Genomic DNA, 20,061 nt, shown 5'->3' with positions numbered 1-20,061 from the left:
TTTTCTGGTTTCTCTTAATAGCATTCAATCATTTTTTTTTTCTACCTGACTTGTAAATATAACACATACAACAGATGGAATGAAACTGTTGTATTACTTGTATCTTGTGGATTTTTCTTACAATCATTAGTCTAACATTGAATGAGATAAGGACCTATTACACCAAACACACACTCATTTGATCATTTTTATGTCTGTTTTCTCCATGCTAGCATGGGTTGGACAGAAGTTTATTCAAGACAGTAGATTACAGTTAGACACATTCCCTGTCACCAGCCATTACTTGTCTTTCAAGTAAGGGTGTTTTTTGGGTTTGCTTGTTTTTTTTTTTATTATTATTCTGCTGGTCTTTGAAAACACTGAGTAACAGGATGTATTGTCAATGGGAAATGTAAACATTACATTTCCGTTTCATTCAGACAGTGACTAGTGAAGCCAAGAAACACCAGCATTTGCGCACACGCACACACGTATACGTACTTAGATAAACTAGTTTCCATACTGTTTATGTCTAGCAATTCACAAGGCATTGGTTGGCTCAAAGCTATATTTCAAGACACTTGCCCTGGGTGTCCTACAATGAAATTGAAACCATGTGGCTACAAAGTGAACATAAATATATTCATTTATTAAGGCACATGGCCTAGTGGTTAGGTTGTTGCACTCGTGTTCACAAGATGGTGATTCTGATTCCGGGACTAGGTGGTGCTTTGTGCTCTTGAGCAGAACACTTCATTTCACATTGCTCAATGATCACTGATATCTGACATGTGGTACAGATAATGGCAATTTTATGAAGGGAGTGAGCTAATGTATGCCACGTACAGTTGATCACTACAAAACAAATCATCTGTCTAGGTTGTTCAGCACAAAGTTGCAAAATCTTCATCAGTATGAGAGTCCACCATACCAAACCAGAATCAGTTCAGTTTCCTATAACATTTGCCATATGAATTGAGTTTGTGTCTAATCAAAAGAAATTACTGAAGTTTGGTACTGTGATATACTGAATCCGACATCTTTTTCAGATTCCTTGTTGGAACTACATTTGCTTTTGACTCTCGCAAATCCTTCCTATTTTATCTACATTTCAACATGATGGCCGTCCACTCATATCCAAGGAAGACCATTGCTGACTTTTAGGAACATTGTGCGCTCTAGGACTAACTTATATTTTGCATTTGCGGCTCTGTTGGTGGCTAATGAGCCCTACTCTCGACAAGCATACACGGCTGCAAACATTGCAAGCCAAGCTTTCCCCATTCACTATACTAGCAGTGTGCTTTCAAGCAGCACACTTAAATTCTTCGTGCAGAATATGTACATACATATATACATGCACGCACGCACACACACATGCAAAACTTCTCAAGTATTTTAGAAAGGTTGTTTGTTTCAATCAGCATTTTCTTTTTCAGTACAAGAATTATATTAACTTTCCTGTTGCAGAGAAAGAGGATTTTGGTTTTGTTTTGGCTTGGTTTTGTTTGCTTTTAACAGTTCTGAACCTTGCAAGTAACTGGAAGCTGTTTTGTCGTTAGAAAGCATTATTTGGTGATGAGGTAGATATAAAAGATTTAACAGATCATTAAGCCAAAATGATGCACTGTTTAAGTGCAAGGCTTCAGATTTCATTGGAGTTGTGGCTAAATAGCTTCATCTAGGATTTGAAACTGGTTCATAGGTTCACTGGAGATTTACTGTTTTTTTGAAATGTTCACCACTACACCAGACATTAGGGCTTGAATTTTAAATTAAAATTATCACTGACCTGGTCTTGATGATATTTTCAATACCAATTTGCTATGGAAAGCATTGATAAATACATTTGGTACAAGACCACAAAATATATAGGAACAAGTATAGTGTAATGAAAATGACATGAATTCATATTGGAGATTTCTTACTTTGTTGACCCTAAAGAAATGAAAAGCAAAGTTGGACTATCAAGATTTGACCTTAGAATGTAGGACATCAAGATCATATATTGTAAGGCTACATTTAGTTTGTTGATCTGGTGTTTCTCCCTCTGCAGCTTCTTAGCATTTGATGATGATGATGACATTAACCCCTAAACATTCAGATTAGTTTGTGAAATGTATTGTAGCTCCTAGCTTCAAGATATTGAGGATGTGATTGTTTATGTTTTAAAATGACGTTGTAGGATAGGTGTGAGAGGCCAGATTTGGCCAGTTTGAACATAAAACAGGGTGACTATTTTGGCCTGATGTGGCTGGATTTAAATGCAAAAAGTTAATTAAAAATTGGTTTACAAATAGAATGCAGCTTAGTTTTTATGCTTTCCTGAACAAATCCGTTGACTTATCTTTTTGCTTTCCTATTCTAAGCTTTTCTTTAAGTATTCTGGCTCCAAGAATTTACTAGCTTCAATATTTCTCTGTTTTTCTTGTACTTTTTATTATTATTATTATTATTATTTTATTGGCATGCTGCATTTTACAATACAGCAACTTACCAATATGTTATATTAAATGAGTTTCAATTTTCTTCTAAATTTAATATTATTCGTCTTTTCTTGATAGTATAGATTGAGAAGGCTCCAATTTTTTCCCTATTGGTGTTTTTCACAATCCATCAAGTAAAATTTTGATGTCATACTCTAAATCTTCATTGACTTGTTTCTTTTATTTTTACTATCATTTGTTCCTACTTTGGATTCATCTACCAAACGTTTTTTTCTGTTTTGATTGGACAAAATATTTGTTTTCAGACAAAATCAATATTTCTTTAAAATATTATTATTGGTATTGTGATGCTGAATTGATTGAATTGTTAAAGCATTGGGTAAAAAATACCTTGTGGTATTTGTTCTGGTGTTTATATTCTAAGTTCAAGTACTGGTGACCAATTCTACCAAATCTGAGGCTTTGTGCTTTGGTTAGAAACGATTATCATAGATGTGGTTTGACAGAATTGGTATAGCATTGAGCAAAATGTTTTGCAGTATTTTGTTCCAAGCCTTTCCAGTTTGAGATCAAATCCTACTGAGTTTAACTTTGCCCCTTCATTCTTTCAGGGTCAGTAAAACAAAGTTCCAGGCAAGTAATTGACTTGTCCCCTCTCCTAAACTTGATGTACTTCTGCCAAAATTTGAAATCATCATCATCATCATCATTGTGCCAAGCAGTACTTCTCCTGGCTCTTTACATTCTGAGTTCAAATCTCATTGGGTCAATTTTGCCTTTCATCCTTTCAGGGTCAATAAATTAAGTACCAGTGAAGCACTGGGGTCAATTTAATTGACTAGCCCTCTTCCCCCAAATTTCAGGCCCTATGCCTATAATAGAAAGGATTATCATTATTATTATTGTCATCATCATAATCATCATCATCATTGAAATGGGTTGACAGAGTTGTTAGAATGTTGTCCAAAATGCCTTGTGGTATTTAGTTACAGCTCTTTACATTCTCAATCCAAGTCCAACTAAAGTCAAACTTCACATTTCATCCAATCCTGGTGTAAATTTAATCAGTTAATCTTCTCTCTGCTTCAAACTTGTGGCTTTGCGCCTCTCATGTTTTAGAAACTGGAAAAAAAAAAAAACATTGGAATTCAATAATTTGAACAGTTAATAATGTCTAAATCTTCATTATTGTTTTAAAAATGTAAAAGAGAAAGTTCTGGAAACCACCATTACTTCTAATCCCCTTCTATTGCACAGCTATATATATATATATATATACATGTGTGTGTACATATATATGTATATATATTGTTTTATTACTAGAATCAGTGTGCTTTATATGTTTGTATTTTCAATTTTTTTTCTGCATTTATTTTAATGTCATTTCTCCATGTTGCTTTGCATGTGATTTCGTCAACCATTTTCCTTTTTTCTTTTTCTATGTATCCTTTATATGCATGTTTTCCTTTGAAAATCCCTGTGTTTTTCTGTAGATTTAAGGGTTTTTTTTTTTTTTAAATCTTTATTAATATTTTCTTTTTTTTTCTTCTTCTTTCCATTTTTTAAAACTTGTTGCACTCCTGCTTCTTTTTTGTCTCCCTGTTGCCACAATTCCACCACCGACTATTTCTGTTAACTTTGCAGTGCTGAAACTGCTGACAATCATAACCCTGATTCGATATACTCCAGCTCAACATATGTTGCTCCTCCTCCTTACTCTTCTATTACTGCTCCTACTACTACTACTACTACTGATATCAAAGATGCTGATAGTAGGAATCCGTTTGGTGACCCCGACAGTGATGATTGGCTTGATGACACAACATTGGTGGATGATAACCGACCAGGTGTGCCAGTGCGCGCTCTGTATGATTATAGTGCAACAGCTCCAGATGAGCTGACTTTCAAAGCAGGTGAGCTCAGATTACTCTAAAAACACTGAAAGTGATCAAATATACTAAATGGTGTCATGTTTGAAAAATCAAAAGCAATTCTTCAATTAAGTTTGCTCTGGAATAAATTAATCATTTCTTTTCTAATCAAAAAAAAAAAAATTCCTGCTTTTTTTTTTTCTGCTTTTTTTTCATGATTCTTTTCATGAATTTATGGTTTTGTTATTTTTCTTATATTTTCTCAAGTTCTGAACATTGGTTTGATTTTCTTGGTTTTTTCTTGAATATTTTTGGTCATTTTTTTTTTTTTCTTCTGTAACTGACTCCTAATCTTAAAAAAATATAACCTAGCCTTTTGGTTATAGGGACCAGCTTTATCTTTTAAATCTTGAGTAGTGATTATCACATTTAATTGTAATGGGGTGGGTTAAGTTAATCCAAAGGCAAAGATCACAGTCCTTGAGCTTTTCAGGACCACCCAGACTTGTAAGAAAGACACTGATACCCAACCTGGACGTCACCATGTAAAAATATGGGTAGGAAGGTGATCAGAGGTCTTGGCTTGAATGCTTATGACAGAATGAACTCTACTAAAGTCACTCAAGGACCAAGAGGTGGCTTGAAAATAGGCAGAACGTTAAACCTAGCACCAAAGTAGAGTTAGGGGTTTGAGACCATCAGTCGCGTATCAGATACGGAAGCTTTTTCACTGAGTCCTCAAACCAACAAATTCTCTGGATTACTTGTAAAATTAAAATAAGGTTTTTAACTAAAATATTGAGACTACAATTATTAAAAATACTATCATATTTTGTTGGTTACTTTAGATCTTGTTTCTGTCTTTCCAATTGTAAAAAAATCTATTTTAAAATAGCTGATATTTAGCAACTGATATTTTGCATTTCTAATTCTTCGCTTAACACCAGTAAGTAGGTTGTATCAGTATTTGAAAGCTTTCTCAATATCCATATTTCATGTTTATTCAGTGTCTGAATCAGTCATGGCCAAACTGCAGGCAGCAGAACTTTCTGATTGTTCTGCCTAATAAAAATTACCTTCAGCTTTATTTAGTAATGCAGCCTGTTTGATGATGGTGCTATGTCTCAAGTGGCCTGCTTTTCAAAAAAGATTGCCCATATCCAGTCTAAATCCTTAGGAAAATTCTGTGTGTTCTATTTCACCAGTCTTAATTTGTTCATTTGCATTCTTCCTTGTTGAAGAAATGTTGTGAGTGCTTTGTTGTTCTCAAACCAGTTTCAATTTACTAACTTAGCAACGAAACCTTTCAGTCACTTTCTGAAGTAAATAGCCATCTGATTAGCTTTCAGTTAAGCCTAGAATGTCAAAATGTTTGCTGCAAAGAATGCAGTTTTGTGTCTGTAATGCCCTGCTATATACTGCTTCTCTACTAACCCCTTGTTTCACTCTTTATTTTATTTTTTGGTCTGAAGGGCAATGACCATGAATTCCTGTATGGCCTCTGACTGATGCAAGGGAAGGACAGAGTTATTCTCTGACCAGAGATCTAGTTTGAATTCTTATAACAGTGTGGATTCTGCTAAAAGCACCAAAGATTCAGCTGGTCATGTTGAAACACAACAACAGATGCTGTCTCCCACTCAAAGACAGGATTTGTTCCACTGGACATCCACACAGTTTCCATCTCCCAGACTTACCTACCCAAAGCCATGGTAGAATGAAACTGCTCAGTGTACTATGCATTGAGATTGAACCTGAAATCACATAGTTGCAAAACAAACTTCTTGACCACTCAGTGATGCTTGCGTTTATTTACAAAACTTTGACGGGTTTTGTTGTTTTTGTTTTCTTCTGTGGTTGATATTTTATAAAACAGGAAATATTTAGATAGAAAGCAGAAAGCTGGAAATTTAAATCACAGAATGATGCAGTGTGATGCTGCTACGGTAATGCTAAATTGTTCTCATGGAATAGACAGAACTTATATTCTTCAGTTATTGTATACGATACTCTAGTAAATCATTACTTCAGTGATTAGAAGGGGTTTTGGATAACCCTACTAGAGTTTTAAGCTTTTGAACTGTGGGTGACTTAAAAGTAAAAAACTGTCTGGGAGAAGACAGATTATATTTTCCTTCTTGTTTGTATCTCTTCACACCATATTTGGTTATAACAGAACAAAGCCTTAGAATCTAGAATTGAGATATTACAGTTGCTGAATATGAAGCTACAGGACATTCTTTCTCATCTACTTTCCTGATACCTCAAAACCTTGCCTAATTTGCAATGTAGCTTCCTTTCACTGAAACCCAGCACTAAAATATATCATTTTCCTTCTTCATCACCTATTTATTGTTTCAGTGTCTTTTCAACCTACTCATTCATTAGTTAAAAATCCATCATTTATATTGTGGCATTTTTTTTTTTACCTCCCTCATATAAAATAATACCACTTTTTATTTTTTCTTAATACTTTACATTACTAGATGACAAACTGGTCTGGATTGGAGTTTTGAAGCATGCAGTTATTGACCCACCAGTTTACGCATGTCTTCCAATCTTCTCTTTAAAACCTTAGTTATTTCCTTTTTCTTAATTTGATTACTGACATTATGTAATTTTCACTAGCTCTTAATTAATTAAATCTACTTGTAGCTTTTCAAAAATAAATTAGAAAGAAAAAAAATGTATAAATTTTCAAGTAACTTCACAGCCACAGTTAAATTACTAGTTTTTTTTTTTTAACTTTTTTTTTTTTTCTTTAAATTATTTTCTATATAATTTAATTCTATTTTAAATCTGTAATTTTACTTTTAATAGAAATATCAAATATCTCAGCTGTGTGTCTGTCGCAAGAGAGAGAGAGAGAGAGAGAGAGAAACTGTATATGTGTGTCTGTCTATGTATGTATTCTATAGATATTTAAAGAAATACATATTTATGAAAATTATAACACAAGGTGTGTTAGGGTTTGTTTTTAAATGTCTGTCTCCAAACTAATCTTTCTCATTTTAAATTTTTCTAGGTGAAATGTTCACTAAACTTTCTGATCCTGATGAATTGGGGTGGTGCAAAGGACGCAAAGACGGTCGAGTAGGCCTCTACCCAGCCACCTATGTGGAACCACTGTGAAAACACTTAGATAATACGCTAATATAGCCCTTTTATTATCACACAAGACCTTTTTTGCCCTGACCTGGAGTATAATATCAAAACTGGAAAAAAAAAAAAAAAATTACACATTAACATTGAATATCTGTATAATCCTTCTCATGGTACCAATTATAGCTTCCCTTGTCTGAAGATTTATTGTGCAACAACCATATCTATAGCTTAACTTTTCACACACACACACACACACACTCACACATCAACACAGTCAAAAAGTGACAGATTCCTTGTGACTTTAGTCCAGTATTGGACCTTATGTTCAATATTCCCACTGAGTCTGTTTTTAATGATAATCAAATTGGTTTGTACGACATTGAACAGAGTTCAAGATGTAATCCCTATGAATTGTAAACCAATTTAGAATTGATTTCACCTTCAATCAGTTATTGATGGTTTCCTATTAGATTATTGGCAGAAAGGTCACTACATTTAGTCCAAACAGTCCAACTACAGTAAACTTCTACATGGTATACATTGTTCAAGGGGGTAGGGGAATATTAAACAGAATTTTATATGTATGTATGCATGTGTGTGTATGTGTATATATAAGTTTGCATATATCTGTGTATGCTTGTCTGTATGTATACATGTAAGTTTACATAGATATATATAAGTGCGTGTGTGTGTATATATATGCATGTATGTATATATATGTTTGTGTGTGTCTATATATATATATGTATATATATATATTTATGCATATATGTATGCGTGCATGTGAATGCGTGTATGATATATCTATATTGCTATATATCTATATATATATAGCAATAAAGTTGTTAAAAATTTCTCCATTTTCATTTTTGTTATGTTAGTAATACAGATTATATACAGAAGTAGCTTAACTGTCTTGCTAATACAGATGATGATGATGAAGGTACAATTTACAGATTAATTGCCATAGAAATTAATACAAGTTAGATTGCAATACTGGAAGTCTAAATCTCCTAGCAAAGCAGATTATTCTACAATGGTTGAGATTAATGATATAAGAGTAATTGTTGGAAACAAACAAACAAGAAAGAAAGAAAAAAAAAAAACCTTGAACTGCAATATAATTAATTATTCTGCAAAACTCCTTCACACTGTTATCCTAAAACTCTACACATTTTAATGGATGGGCTTTACAAAAAAAAGATGAAACAAAAGTTAGCTGAGCAATAAATGGTATTTTATCAATCTATGTCTTTTTTTTTTTTTTTTTAAACTTCATTTAATTAATTGTAGCTGATTATGTTAATTAAAATCCTTCTTGTCTTTGCACACAGAAAGTGCGAACCACTACTTTTCAATTCCCAAAGACAGCCTCGTTGTTGATAGATTACTAGTATTTTTGTCACGAAAATACAAAAGTTCATATTTTGATTTTTATTTTCTGTTATCTGAAGCTATAAGACGGCAAAGTGGCAGAACTATTAACAAGCCAAGCCATATGCTGAGACGCATTTCATTTGTCCCTATGTTCCGAGTTCAAATTCCGCCAAGGTCAACTTTGCTTTTCATCCTCAACATTGCTGGCCTTGTGCCAAAATATGAAACCAATATTATCTGAAGCTATATAAGCTTTTTGTTTGTTTTTGTTTTCCTTTGAAATATTGCTATATGTTTTTCATATCTTTCTTTCCTCTTCATTTAGTGGAACCTTAATAATCAACACACAACCTAATTATTCAGAAGTAGATATTAATTAAGCAATCTGTTAAAATTACACTCTACTTCCATTGGTGAATGCTTTTTTTTTTAAACTTAACTGTTAAAGAGTTTAAAACGAAATTTAATTTCATCAGTTTAGTTTATATTATTTAAAATATTTTACCCACACTACTGTCTCGAACATTACCTCCACCTATTTTTCCCTCTTTTTTTAATATCATTTTACTATGGAGCCGACAAGAGAATTTCTGAAATCTCCCCAGATTTTTCTTTCAGCCAAAATCTCCCGTCAGTATTGAATGGAGTTATAGTTATCTCCCTTGTATATTTTGCTATTCCATGATTTCTCTTCGGTGCAAATTTAGTCACTCCATCACCCACTTTTATTACTATTAGCCTTTGTTTATTTACTTATTTATTTTATAAATTCAAACAAAATATTATAATAGATTTTCTTAAAATAGTATGGAAATTGATTTTGTAATATATATATATATCAATATATTATAAATTAACTACCAACAAAAATAATTGGTAAGCTAACTCAAAAAATCATCACCAAAATAGCAGAAAAAACGACTGTGAAGGTATGTAGACTCCTCAAGAATCGATCCTTTTGGTTATAATAATAAGAAGAAGAAAAGAATTACGATGCAAAAACATATACATTAAATGAGCATATTTATCTTCAATATATATTTCTGTACAAAGAAAAGATTCATTAATATATATATATTATAATTAGCAATTATTTGCAGTTTAGAAATTCATCTGATGATAAATGAAACAGCAGAGATAAAAAACAATTGAAGGGAAATGTAGGTGTGATACTTTCAGAATTATTCAATTATTAAGTTGTAATATATAATTATTGATTTATTGATGATCTTAGTATCTAAATTTATAAAACAAATTATACAAAAAGATCTAAGTAACCAGGGTTGTGACTACTAAGTGTTGTATAATGAAGAGAGTGATCTGATTCTGAAGATTAAAATGTTGCACATATTGATTTACTGTATCTGCTGGCGTAAAAGATGCACCTCTATTTTCCAAATATATTTTGTATTAAAAAAAGAAAATGGAAAAAAATTAGCATGCTTGAGAATACACTTGATATTTTTATGTGGCTTTGTAGTGGGGGAAATGTTTGATTCTGTGTGTATAAATATGTCTGATATTGCCAGCCAATCAATATTATTGTATGCATATAACTCTTAATATTTCTTACCAAGGTGGCGCGCTGGCAGAATCATTAGCATTCCTGATGAAATGCTTATTAATTTGTCCATCTTCGTGTTCTGAGTTCAAATTATGTCAAAGTCAGCTGTGCCTTTCATCCTTTCGGGGTTGATAAAATAAGTACCAGTTGTGTACTGGGGAGGTGGTCAATGTAATGGGCTTACCCCATCCTCCAAAATTGCTGGCATTGTGCCAAAATTTGAAATCAATATTATTATATGTGTTGAAATAAATGAAATAAAAAAAAAAAATTACTCATCCAAAGAACAAATTGTTCCTTCTGCAATAATCGCAGAGAAATGCATCTTTGTCTCTTAATCAAGGAAATACCAAATTTCTCTTGGACAGATTCTGAAATTTTATGAACAACAATGAATTTGTTGATCTTTGAAAAGTTAGGATTAAAACCCACTGGGATGGAAGTGTTGTATACATAGCTATTTTGACAATTATCTTAATAATTAATTTGATATTTCTATCGAAACTTTTGTGCAATTCTAACAACCTAAATATTTGTTATAACATGTAAAGCATTTCTCCAACCTTTCTTTTATTGTGTATGCAATCAGTTTATCAAACAGAAAGAAAAACTTGTTATCTAAACCTTATGGTTACTAGCTATTGATATTATTTCTATGTTTTGTGTAATAAAACTACTATTACATATATCTTATATTGAGTAGTAAGTATATTTTGTATTACTACGTAATAAATTTTTGAAAATGAACATGTATTTCCCTCAAAAAAATTTTTAAATTAAGAAAAATGAAAGCAAAGGAGTTAATGAGACAAATTTTGGGGTAGGTATGTCGTTGATGCCATGGCAAACGATGATGAAAATATGACAAATCAGTTGATTGATTGATTGATTAAGCAACCAGTTAATTTGGTAAATTGGTTAAACAAATAGAATAATAATAGTTCAATAGAACCATTGTGTGTGTTTCTTCTTGAAAAACTAACCCTTCCAAATTTCACCACGACATAAATATATTAAAAAGGAAAAACATTATGCAAGATTATGTACTTTCCACAGTCTGGAAACTTGGGTAATCTCTGGCATAATGAGTCTGTAAGCTGGAGACAGACTTCTGTTAAACGGGTAAATTACAGCATGAAGGATGAACAAAGTGTTCTCTCCACTTGTGTTTTTCAGTCGCATTTCTTCAAAGTCTCTGAAGAAATCTTTCTAACTTCTTATGGCAATGATTCCTATCCATATATTTTCTGATTTCTGTGAAATTGTGAAGTGGCTTTTAAGAAATACGACCATTTTAAACCATATTTTATGGCTAAAAGCATCAGTTTTTATGAAAATCAGTGATGTGCAGCTTGCCTCCATTTAATATAACTCTAAAATATTTTCATTTTCAATCTTTCGTTGCTAGTATTTGTAACTTTCTCAAACTTTTGCATTAATTCGAAATTATTAGCCAAGAATTGGCACCTTTTGTCAGTTGTCCAATTGTCTGGACTACATTTACAATCAACACCCCACCCTCTCTTCCTTTTGCAATTAGTCAAATATTCAGTTATTTCCATTAATAGTTATCTGCTACCATTCTTTGGTTACTATTTTTTTTTTTCTTCTGTCGTGTGTGTGTGCGCGCGTACACACACACATGGTTTTAATGTCAATAAATCTGAATCAATTTGACTGATTTTCTGTTTTGTGCTGTGTTATTTTCATCTCTCTTTTGTTAAACAGTCATAATGTTGAGAGTTTGATTTTTGAACCAGGCATCCTGTTCTGTCTTTGTACACGACACTTCATTTCACATTGCCTCAATCCAATCTGCCAAAAACTACCCAAGGCAGCTGGAGGGGTTAACCCTGTGATGGACTGGCATCAACAGAGGAGTCTTCTCAACAAAGTGTATTTGACATTACAGTTAATACTAAATATACATAAAATACAAATATGTATAAACCACGGTTTATATAGTTACCTTGCAGTTGTGTATTAACTGTAATGTCCAACATTCTTTGTAGCAGTAAATAACCAGTACTTTCAAAGGATTTTGCTATCTCTGAATGAGGTTTGTAACCTTTATTTGTGCTTATATATATAACTGACTGGCTCCTGTGCTGGTGGCATGTAAAAAGCACCCACTACACTCTCGGAGTGGTTGGCGTTAGGAAGGGCATCCAGTTTTAGAAACTCTGCCAGATCAGATTGGAGCCTGGTGCAGCTTTCTGGTTCACCATTCCTCAGTCAAATCGTCCAACCCATGCTAGCATGGAAAGCGGACGTTAAACGATGATAGAACACAGTATTGATTTATAAAAACATTTGATATATATGGTAATATATTATTGTTTCATAAAGAAATGTTATCCCTACAGGTCACTAATATAAACAGGTTATCATTCATTAGTTCTGTTTTACATTCATTTTTCCATGCTGGCATGAGTTGGATGAAACTTGTCAAAACAGATTTTCTACAACCAGATGCTCTTGTCACCAACATTAAACCTGTTTTCTAAAGAAAGTATCTTTTTCTCATTCAGCTGGTCCCTCCATATCGAAAGTTTTACTGGAAAATGCAAACCGAAACATCTCTCTCTCCTCTTTGAGTAATGTTTTTGTTCTGATTATGATACTAGGCTGGCAATTTTGAGGGAAGGGGCAAGTCGAATACGACTTATTTTAACGACGCCAATGTTGACCTCAGCGGATTTTGAATTCAGTGCCGCTGCATGGCACTTTGGGCAAGTGTCTCCTACAACCCTGGGTCAACCAAAGCTTGTGAGTGAACTTGGTTGACAAAACTTCAAAAAAAGAAGTGTTTGTTTACATTTGCGCCCTGTGAAAGTTACGAGTGATGTTGTTGTGACTTCTGTCTACAAATCGTCCGTTCGCTTTACGTCTTCAAAGAGATCTTATTCGAAAATCAGGGAAGAGTTCCCAAAGATGCATCTGGCTGTAAAAATAACGATTCAGTAATATATAAACCTGATCCATGCTATCATGGAAAAGACGAACGTACAATGAAAGAATATAAAAGCTTCTTTTCGGGTTCCATATACCAATTTCACTTGCACATATGATGATGGCCCGAGACTGTAATAAAGGACATTTGCTCAGGGTGCCATGCAGTGGGATTGAACCTGAACATAGATGGTTGTGAAGCTAACTTCGTAATCAAACAATTGTGACTAAGAAAAAATGGCGCTCTTTGGTGTATGAAGAGTAATCTCCCCTTTTGTGGGTGAAAGCGAATCAGTATTGGAGTTTCTATGTTTTAAAGATTAATCTCATTTAATCCGATGAATACTTATCAGATATTTACTTAGGATGTTTATACGTATGCGGCGAGCTGGCAGAATCGTTAGCACGAAGGACAAAAATGCTCAGCGTCTTTGTTCTGAGTTCAACTTTGCTTTTTATCCTTTTCGGGATCGGTAAAATAAGTCCCAGTTGAGTACTGGGGGTGGGGTGGGGTGTTGATGTAATTGACCATCCCCCGCGCCTCTCCCGAATTTGCAGGCCTTGTGCAAAATTTGAAACCAATATCTTGAAATTCTATGAGCAGAAAGAAAAGGAAGCAAACTGAAAGTTGCTAGCATTGACAGACATGTCTTATGGCAGTTGTTTCACCCAACTGTATGTGCTTTGAATTCAAACCCTGTCAAAGCCAGTTTATTATTTCAGAGTTGACAAAAAAGTACCAATCAAAGATGGTGGATAGACGGAAATATTGGAGTGACCAACAGGATGCCTTGCAGTTTGTCTGTTCTGCCCTTTTGTATTTTAACAGCAACAGATGCAATGACACTGGCCCGAGCTGTGGCCTTTCCCTTCAACAACATCAGTGCCATGGAGAGGATAAACTTGCACATATGGGAAAATGCCAGTCTTCTAAACATAATAATAACAACAGGCCTTTATCCAGGTATAGAGATGCAAGACAGATGACCAACAGAGGCTTTCGTAACTCACTTGGAATTGAATAATTGAAAATCTCAAAGATCAAAGTATAAAAAACAAACTGTGTCCCACAAATAAGATCGTGGTTGTTGATCAAAAGCTAGGAACATTCTTTGGTTTTAATCTTTCAGAAAAGGAGTTTTAGTTGTTGATTTTTTTTTTAAATTTGTTTTTATTTTAGTATAAAAATTATTTATTGAAAATTTAATTTTTTTTGTTTTGTTTTAGTTTTTGTTTTGCCAGCCAAGTTGATATTCTCTATCATAGTTCGACTTTGGGAAGGGGATCTTCTGGGACTGTGGCACTGGTGACTCGTTCACTTTCTAAAAGAAAAGAAGAAAAACAATTATAAGACTTAGTTTGGGAACAAAGTAATACAATTAAGAAATGAAATAAATTTTTAAAAACCAGCCTGAAGCCCAAATGATGTTGATTTAACATGCTAGGTGTAAATTTCAAATTTCTCAAACCTTTGACAAGTTTAGTGCCAAAGCTTAGAACCCATTAATTTAATTGCATTGGTTTTATTTATTTGATTTGACAAGCATTATTAAAATGGGGAGGACAAATATTATTAGCATATCCGATATTGAATTTGCTATATATTTGATGTAAAAATATGAAGCACCATTACCCATGAGTGGTATATACATCCTGTTATATTTCAATATATTTATTAAAACAGAATTTTTCTTTAGGGAGCCATTAATGATACTACATACTCTTTTTTTCTAGTTTTTCAGAACTCAGGGTCCGTTTCATATTAAATTCATTTTTTTAACCCTCCCAAATCTAATTTCCTTTTGAGGAGAACAGGTCTCATACAAACTAAATAGATTCTGTCATTCTGGTCAACAGCAATGGATTGCTCACAGTTTAGTTATAAACGGAAATGAGATTAATTTGTTTTGTTTTTTGTTTACTCATTAGAAATATCACAGTTTTTAATTAACCACAATAAATGTCTTTTGTTTTTTAATTTATTATTTTTTTCATATAAATAACATCTAATATTTGACTTTTTTTTTTTACCTTGATTAGTGGTGAAACATTACAACAGAATGGAATCATTTTAAAGTTAGTGCAAAAACACAATTGAAAACACTTTTTAAAAAATCACATTGCAAATCATCAAAATCACGGCACAAAGCCATAAAGTCAATTACATCGACCCCAGTACATAATTGGTACTTATTTTATCAGCCCTGAAAGGCAAAGTCAACCTCGGCAGAATTTCAACTCCGCATTTTGTCTGGCATGCAACCGATTCTGCCAGTTTGCTACCTTGATTAATATTTTCATATTAAAAAGGTAGGGAGCTGGCATAAACGTCAGCATGCCAGGCAAAATGCTTAGCGGTATTTTGTCTGTCTTTACGTTCTGAGTTCAAATTCCACCGAGGTCAACTTTGCCTTTCATCCTTTCAGGGTCGATAAATTAAGTATCAGTTGCATACTGAGGATGATCTAATCGACTGGCCCCCTCCCCAAAAATTTCGGGCCTTGTACCTAGAGTAGAAAAAAATATTTTCACATTAAAAAGATTTTGTTTTTGGAGAGGGGAGGTAATAGTTATTTGTCAGCATCAGATACATTTACAGAAAATGGAAAACAACAAAAAGGATGCTTGACTCTAACATTAATAAGATTACTGTGAAAGTTATTTGAACTAAAATACAATAAAAGTAATAAACAGTTTCCATTGCTAAGGAGAAGAATTTTATCACAAAATAACATACAATTCACCTCATCAGTTTGCTACAACACATCACTTGCTCCCACCCTGAGTAATTGAGTATTAATTAGAAAGTTCAGTTCTATATTTAAGAGATGAGGAATTATGTACATTATTTCCATTTGACGAATATTTGTCCTCATCTTGTTTGTTGGTAACACAACGTTTCAGCTGATATACCCCTCCAGCCTTCATCAGGTGTCTTGGGGAAATTTTGAACCTGGGTTCTCATTCCTAAGGTATTTTTTGATGCTATTATTATTATTATTATTATCATTATTCAAGTCACTGCCTGGAATTGAACTCGGAATCTTGGGGTTAGTAGCCTGCACTCTTAACCACAGGCATATGGCATAGTGATTAAGAGCACAGGCTACTAACCCCAAGATTCCGAGTTTGATTCCAGGCAGTGACCTGAATAATTATAATAATAACACTGAAAAATACCTTAGGAAGGAGAACCCGGTTCAAAATTTCCCCAAGACACCTGATGAAGGCTGGAGGGTATATCAACTGAAATGTTGTGTTAACAACAAAGAGGAGGAGAAATATCCGTCAAATGTAAATTAGAAAGTCATACAATATTCTTTTATTAATACCCAATTATTCTGTCACTCACCATAACCACCTCCTTAATGCTACATGGTTCCTGCTGTGATCAATTACCAAAAAAAAAAATGACTAATGTTGCCAATCATATTTTATCCATCATCATTGTTTTTATATCCCCATGTTAGCATGAGTTGGATGAGACTTATTGAAGCTGAATGCCCTCCACCATTTTTTAAGTAAGATATTTATATTCTACAAGTCTTCACACAAAACCAGAGCAATGGAATATATTGATTACACAAGCAGCGGACAAATGTACCATAATGCAATATCAAGGTGAACGCACTCACAAAGATAGGTTCCCATTTACAGATTTTCAGCCACGGGGTATTGGTTAACACAAGGCAATGGTAGAAAGACACAACCTGAGGTACCACACAGAGGGATGGAACCCAAAACAACATGGCTACAAACCAAATTCCATATCCGTACACCCATACCACACAAGAAATTACTAAAGGCTGTATATTTGATTAGGTCAGTATTGGATTGGTTAATCATTTACAGCCAGCTCCTAAGATCAGGAAAACATCCAATCCTTACCAGAGGACTGAGTGAATCAATAAGATGCAAGCAATAGTCTGTACTGGTGAAGTAAAAAAAAAACTTCACAAGTGGAATAAATTTGCTGTTAGAAGACAAGTCTGAGGTTTCGAGGCTGAGATGAGATGTTCACTAAAACTGCTGAAGAACTATTTTGGAAAGAGTGAAAACAAGGAATTCATTTTCCTCACTATCATTGCTCTCAATGTATTTTTCACTAGAAAATAATACATTTCTCTCTGAAGGAAGCCTTTTTGTACTCAACTAGAGTACAGTTTCAGCCAAATTTCATGAAATGAGTCTTCGCGGTATATAGATTATCCAGCAGAGTCATTCATGAGAAACAGCCTGTGGGTTATTCAGTAGAGCTGTTTGTGATAAATAATAGCCTTTATTTAACAGTTGAGTATTTGTATGGTTTATCGACAAATTCACCAAAATACCCCAACTTCAATAAAACGGTAAATGAATAATCAATCAATCAAATTGAGCCTACAAAACCAAATAAGTTTGTTGTTGTTGTTGTTTAGCCTCAGGTTAGCTCTGGTCAAAAGCATTCCAGGATCATTTTGTTTTCTTTTCGGACATAGTATACCTAGAATAATATCATCCCATTATGTCTTTTCTTTTGTGAGACAATCAGGTGTGATTCAAGGGCAGCCAGATGACAACATAGATGTTCATTTAAGGTGAAGTTGAAAAGATAAGTACAAGGAAATTGTTTAAACACTTTGATACGAAAAATTCCTCTGTTAAAGCTTCATTTTCTTCAGGTAAACATTCTTGTAATCCAAATACTTCAGAACTCTATTTAGCAGTTTGGGATTTAAAAATTTGTATGGTGCCATTTTCCATCCACAAAATATCAAGAACTTCAAATCAACCCACTGGTTCTGTTGGTGAATCTTGTGTTCCTCTCATCTCTCAACATAAATACATAAGCTTAAGGTTCACAGATGCTTTGATGAAGGTTCTTGAATGTGTTTTCAGTAAAGGAGTGCATTAATATTTTGGTTCTTGCTCTTGGGGTCGATGAATCTGAAGTGTTTCAAGACAAATTCTGAAAAAAGTTTTGCAGAATTGAAAAACTTCATTTGCAAGAGACAGCAAAAATAAATATATATTGTTGTGACAAAATTTCTTTGATTTTAAAGAATCAAAAAAAGGATATTTTCTTTTTTTTGCATGCTATTTCCATTTATCTCCTGATAAATGTAATGACACATGAAATAACTTGACAATTCAGATGAGATCACAGACAAGCAGACTCTTAATTAAAGGCCATCATCTAGACAAGTAAGTAAATGGAACACATCGTTAATGAGATTATCAAAACAGATATCTCAAGAACTTTGGGATAGATCTGGCTCAAGAAAAAGAAGTGGTGAAGCAAGAATGAACACAGACGATGGTAGAAACATCTGGCCAAGAGTTGCAAACATCTGACACAAAGCTCATGCTGCTGTGTGGTAGTTTTGTGGCATACATCAGTGGGTGACCCCCAGTGGATGGGGTCAAAACACCTAAAGAGCTGCTTCACTACCTGATGAGACATTGATGCCTGCATTTAGAGATGGAATACAACAGAGCCCTCAGCATATGTGTTGACTCGAAAGCATAAATCTTTTATTTAGCCATTCCGCAATTTACTTATTTTCTTTGCAAATTACAGAAAGAAGAGATACATGATCCTGTCCTCTATGTTAAAATTGGTCCGATAATGTGCAAAAACGTTACAACTGATTATAATAGCAGTTCTAGTCATAAATGGTCATTCCCACCAAAACAATTGTATGGTTTTAGAACAAACACAGAAGAACAGCATGGCATTTGATGCATCCTCAGAAAAGTTGAATTCTACATGACCACAACCACAGATACATGTTCCACAATGCAAACTTTTTACTTGCTATGTCTGGGGGACAAGGAACAGCCCATTGACCTTGCAGGCCCTCCAAGACTAATGAGATTGATACTGTTCATATTCCTTTAAAACTGCTGCAGGAAAGACATGAGCAAGGAGGAGATTTCCAGAGGAAGCAGGATTGGGAATAGTGGTTGAAATGGAGACACAACAAGGTGGCCAAGAGATGGAGGGATGAATGTATCGAGGAACCTGAGAAGTGGAGGTATGACAGCAGCCAGCTCTGAAGAGCAAAGACCATCATAGTAGCAATGCAAAAGCACATCTATGGGTCAGACGCCAAAGTGGTAGCAGGCCAGTCAACCGAGTGGCTCTTCTCTGGATGTAGTACAGGATGTCAGTGAGCAGAGTAGCAGTTCCATCTCGAATAATGGTGCAATATACCATTGTGGGCCCACTCGAGCCTTGTGAGGCATCAGCAGCCATTGAGGACTATAATTTCTTCACAGTTTGTCTTTGGGATGTGGTCCTAGCTCTGCAAAGGATGTGCTTTCACCAGAAGAGATCGTCAGTGATAATGAAGCACAGAATTTGGAGCAACTTGTGAGGACTGGAGTTGAGTACCACTCGTGGTTAGAGTAGGATGGTGAGGTTTTGAAAGAAACTGAAAAAAACAATGGTTGAAGAATGAACAGAAAATGTTTGATGTCTTTGTATGAATAAACCTATCTAAAATGTTTAGTTGATAGTAGTGGGGGGGGGGTCATTTAACCCTAGGTCAACTAATCCAACAGATTTATGATGAAAAGCATTCCAGCCATGACTATCTTGTCCTTTTTAAGAGTACCTTGGGCTACTTTACCCAACGATTTCTTTTCTTTCTTAAAGACAACAAAATGTAATTTCCATTTTTTGATTAGTTCTTTTCCTTTTAAAAAACAGTAGAGGACAATTTGAGTGAAATACGGCTGCTGCTGTATCTAGCAGATCAAGCAACTACATAGAGGTTTCTTT

The 20,061-nt window shown here is 34.1% G+C and overlaps 2 protein-coding genes across 3 annotated transcripts in view; one reads left to right on the top strand and one right to left on the bottom strand.

Moving 5' to 3' along the window:
• The window catches only part of LOC106875088 (protein kinase C and casein kinase substrate in neurons protein 2), a 166,631-nt gene extending 157,984 nt beyond the window's left edge, over positions 1-8,647 (top strand). Inside the window, exons 11-12 of the mRNA XM_052972009.1 lie at positions 4,071-4,339; positions 7,323-8,647. Coding sequence (XP_052827969.1) covers positions 4,071-4,339; positions 7,323-7,429 — 376 coding nt within the window. The 3' untranslated portion in view covers positions 7,430-8,647. The remainder of the gene's footprint in view (positions 1-4,070; positions 4,340-7,322) is intronic.
• A 5,733-nt stretch (positions 8,648-14,380) lies between these two features.
• LOC106875133 (cysteine-rich with EGF-like domain protein 2) overlaps positions 14,381-20,061 on the bottom strand; it is a 30,662-nt gene continuing 24,981 nt past the window's right edge. For both annotated transcript variants that reach the window (XM_014923132.2, XM_014923140.2), the window contains one exon: positions 14,381-14,617. In XM_014923132.2, the coding sequence (XP_014778618.1) occupies positions 14,556-14,617 (62 nt within the window). In that variant the 3' untranslated portion in view covers positions 14,381-14,555. The remainder of the gene's footprint in view (positions 14,618-20,061) is intronic.

This window comes from Octopus bimaculoides, chromosome 11 (assembly GCF_001194135.2).
Source record: "Octopus bimaculoides isolate UCB-OBI-ISO-001 chromosome 11, ASM119413v2, whole genome shotgun sequence".
Classification (NCBI taxonomy): Eukaryota; Metazoa; Mollusca; class Cephalopoda; order Octopoda; family Octopodidae; genus Octopus; species Octopus bimaculoides.
Note: the sequence above shows the minus strand (reverse complement) of the source record. Positions and strands in the feature narration are given on the sequence as shown.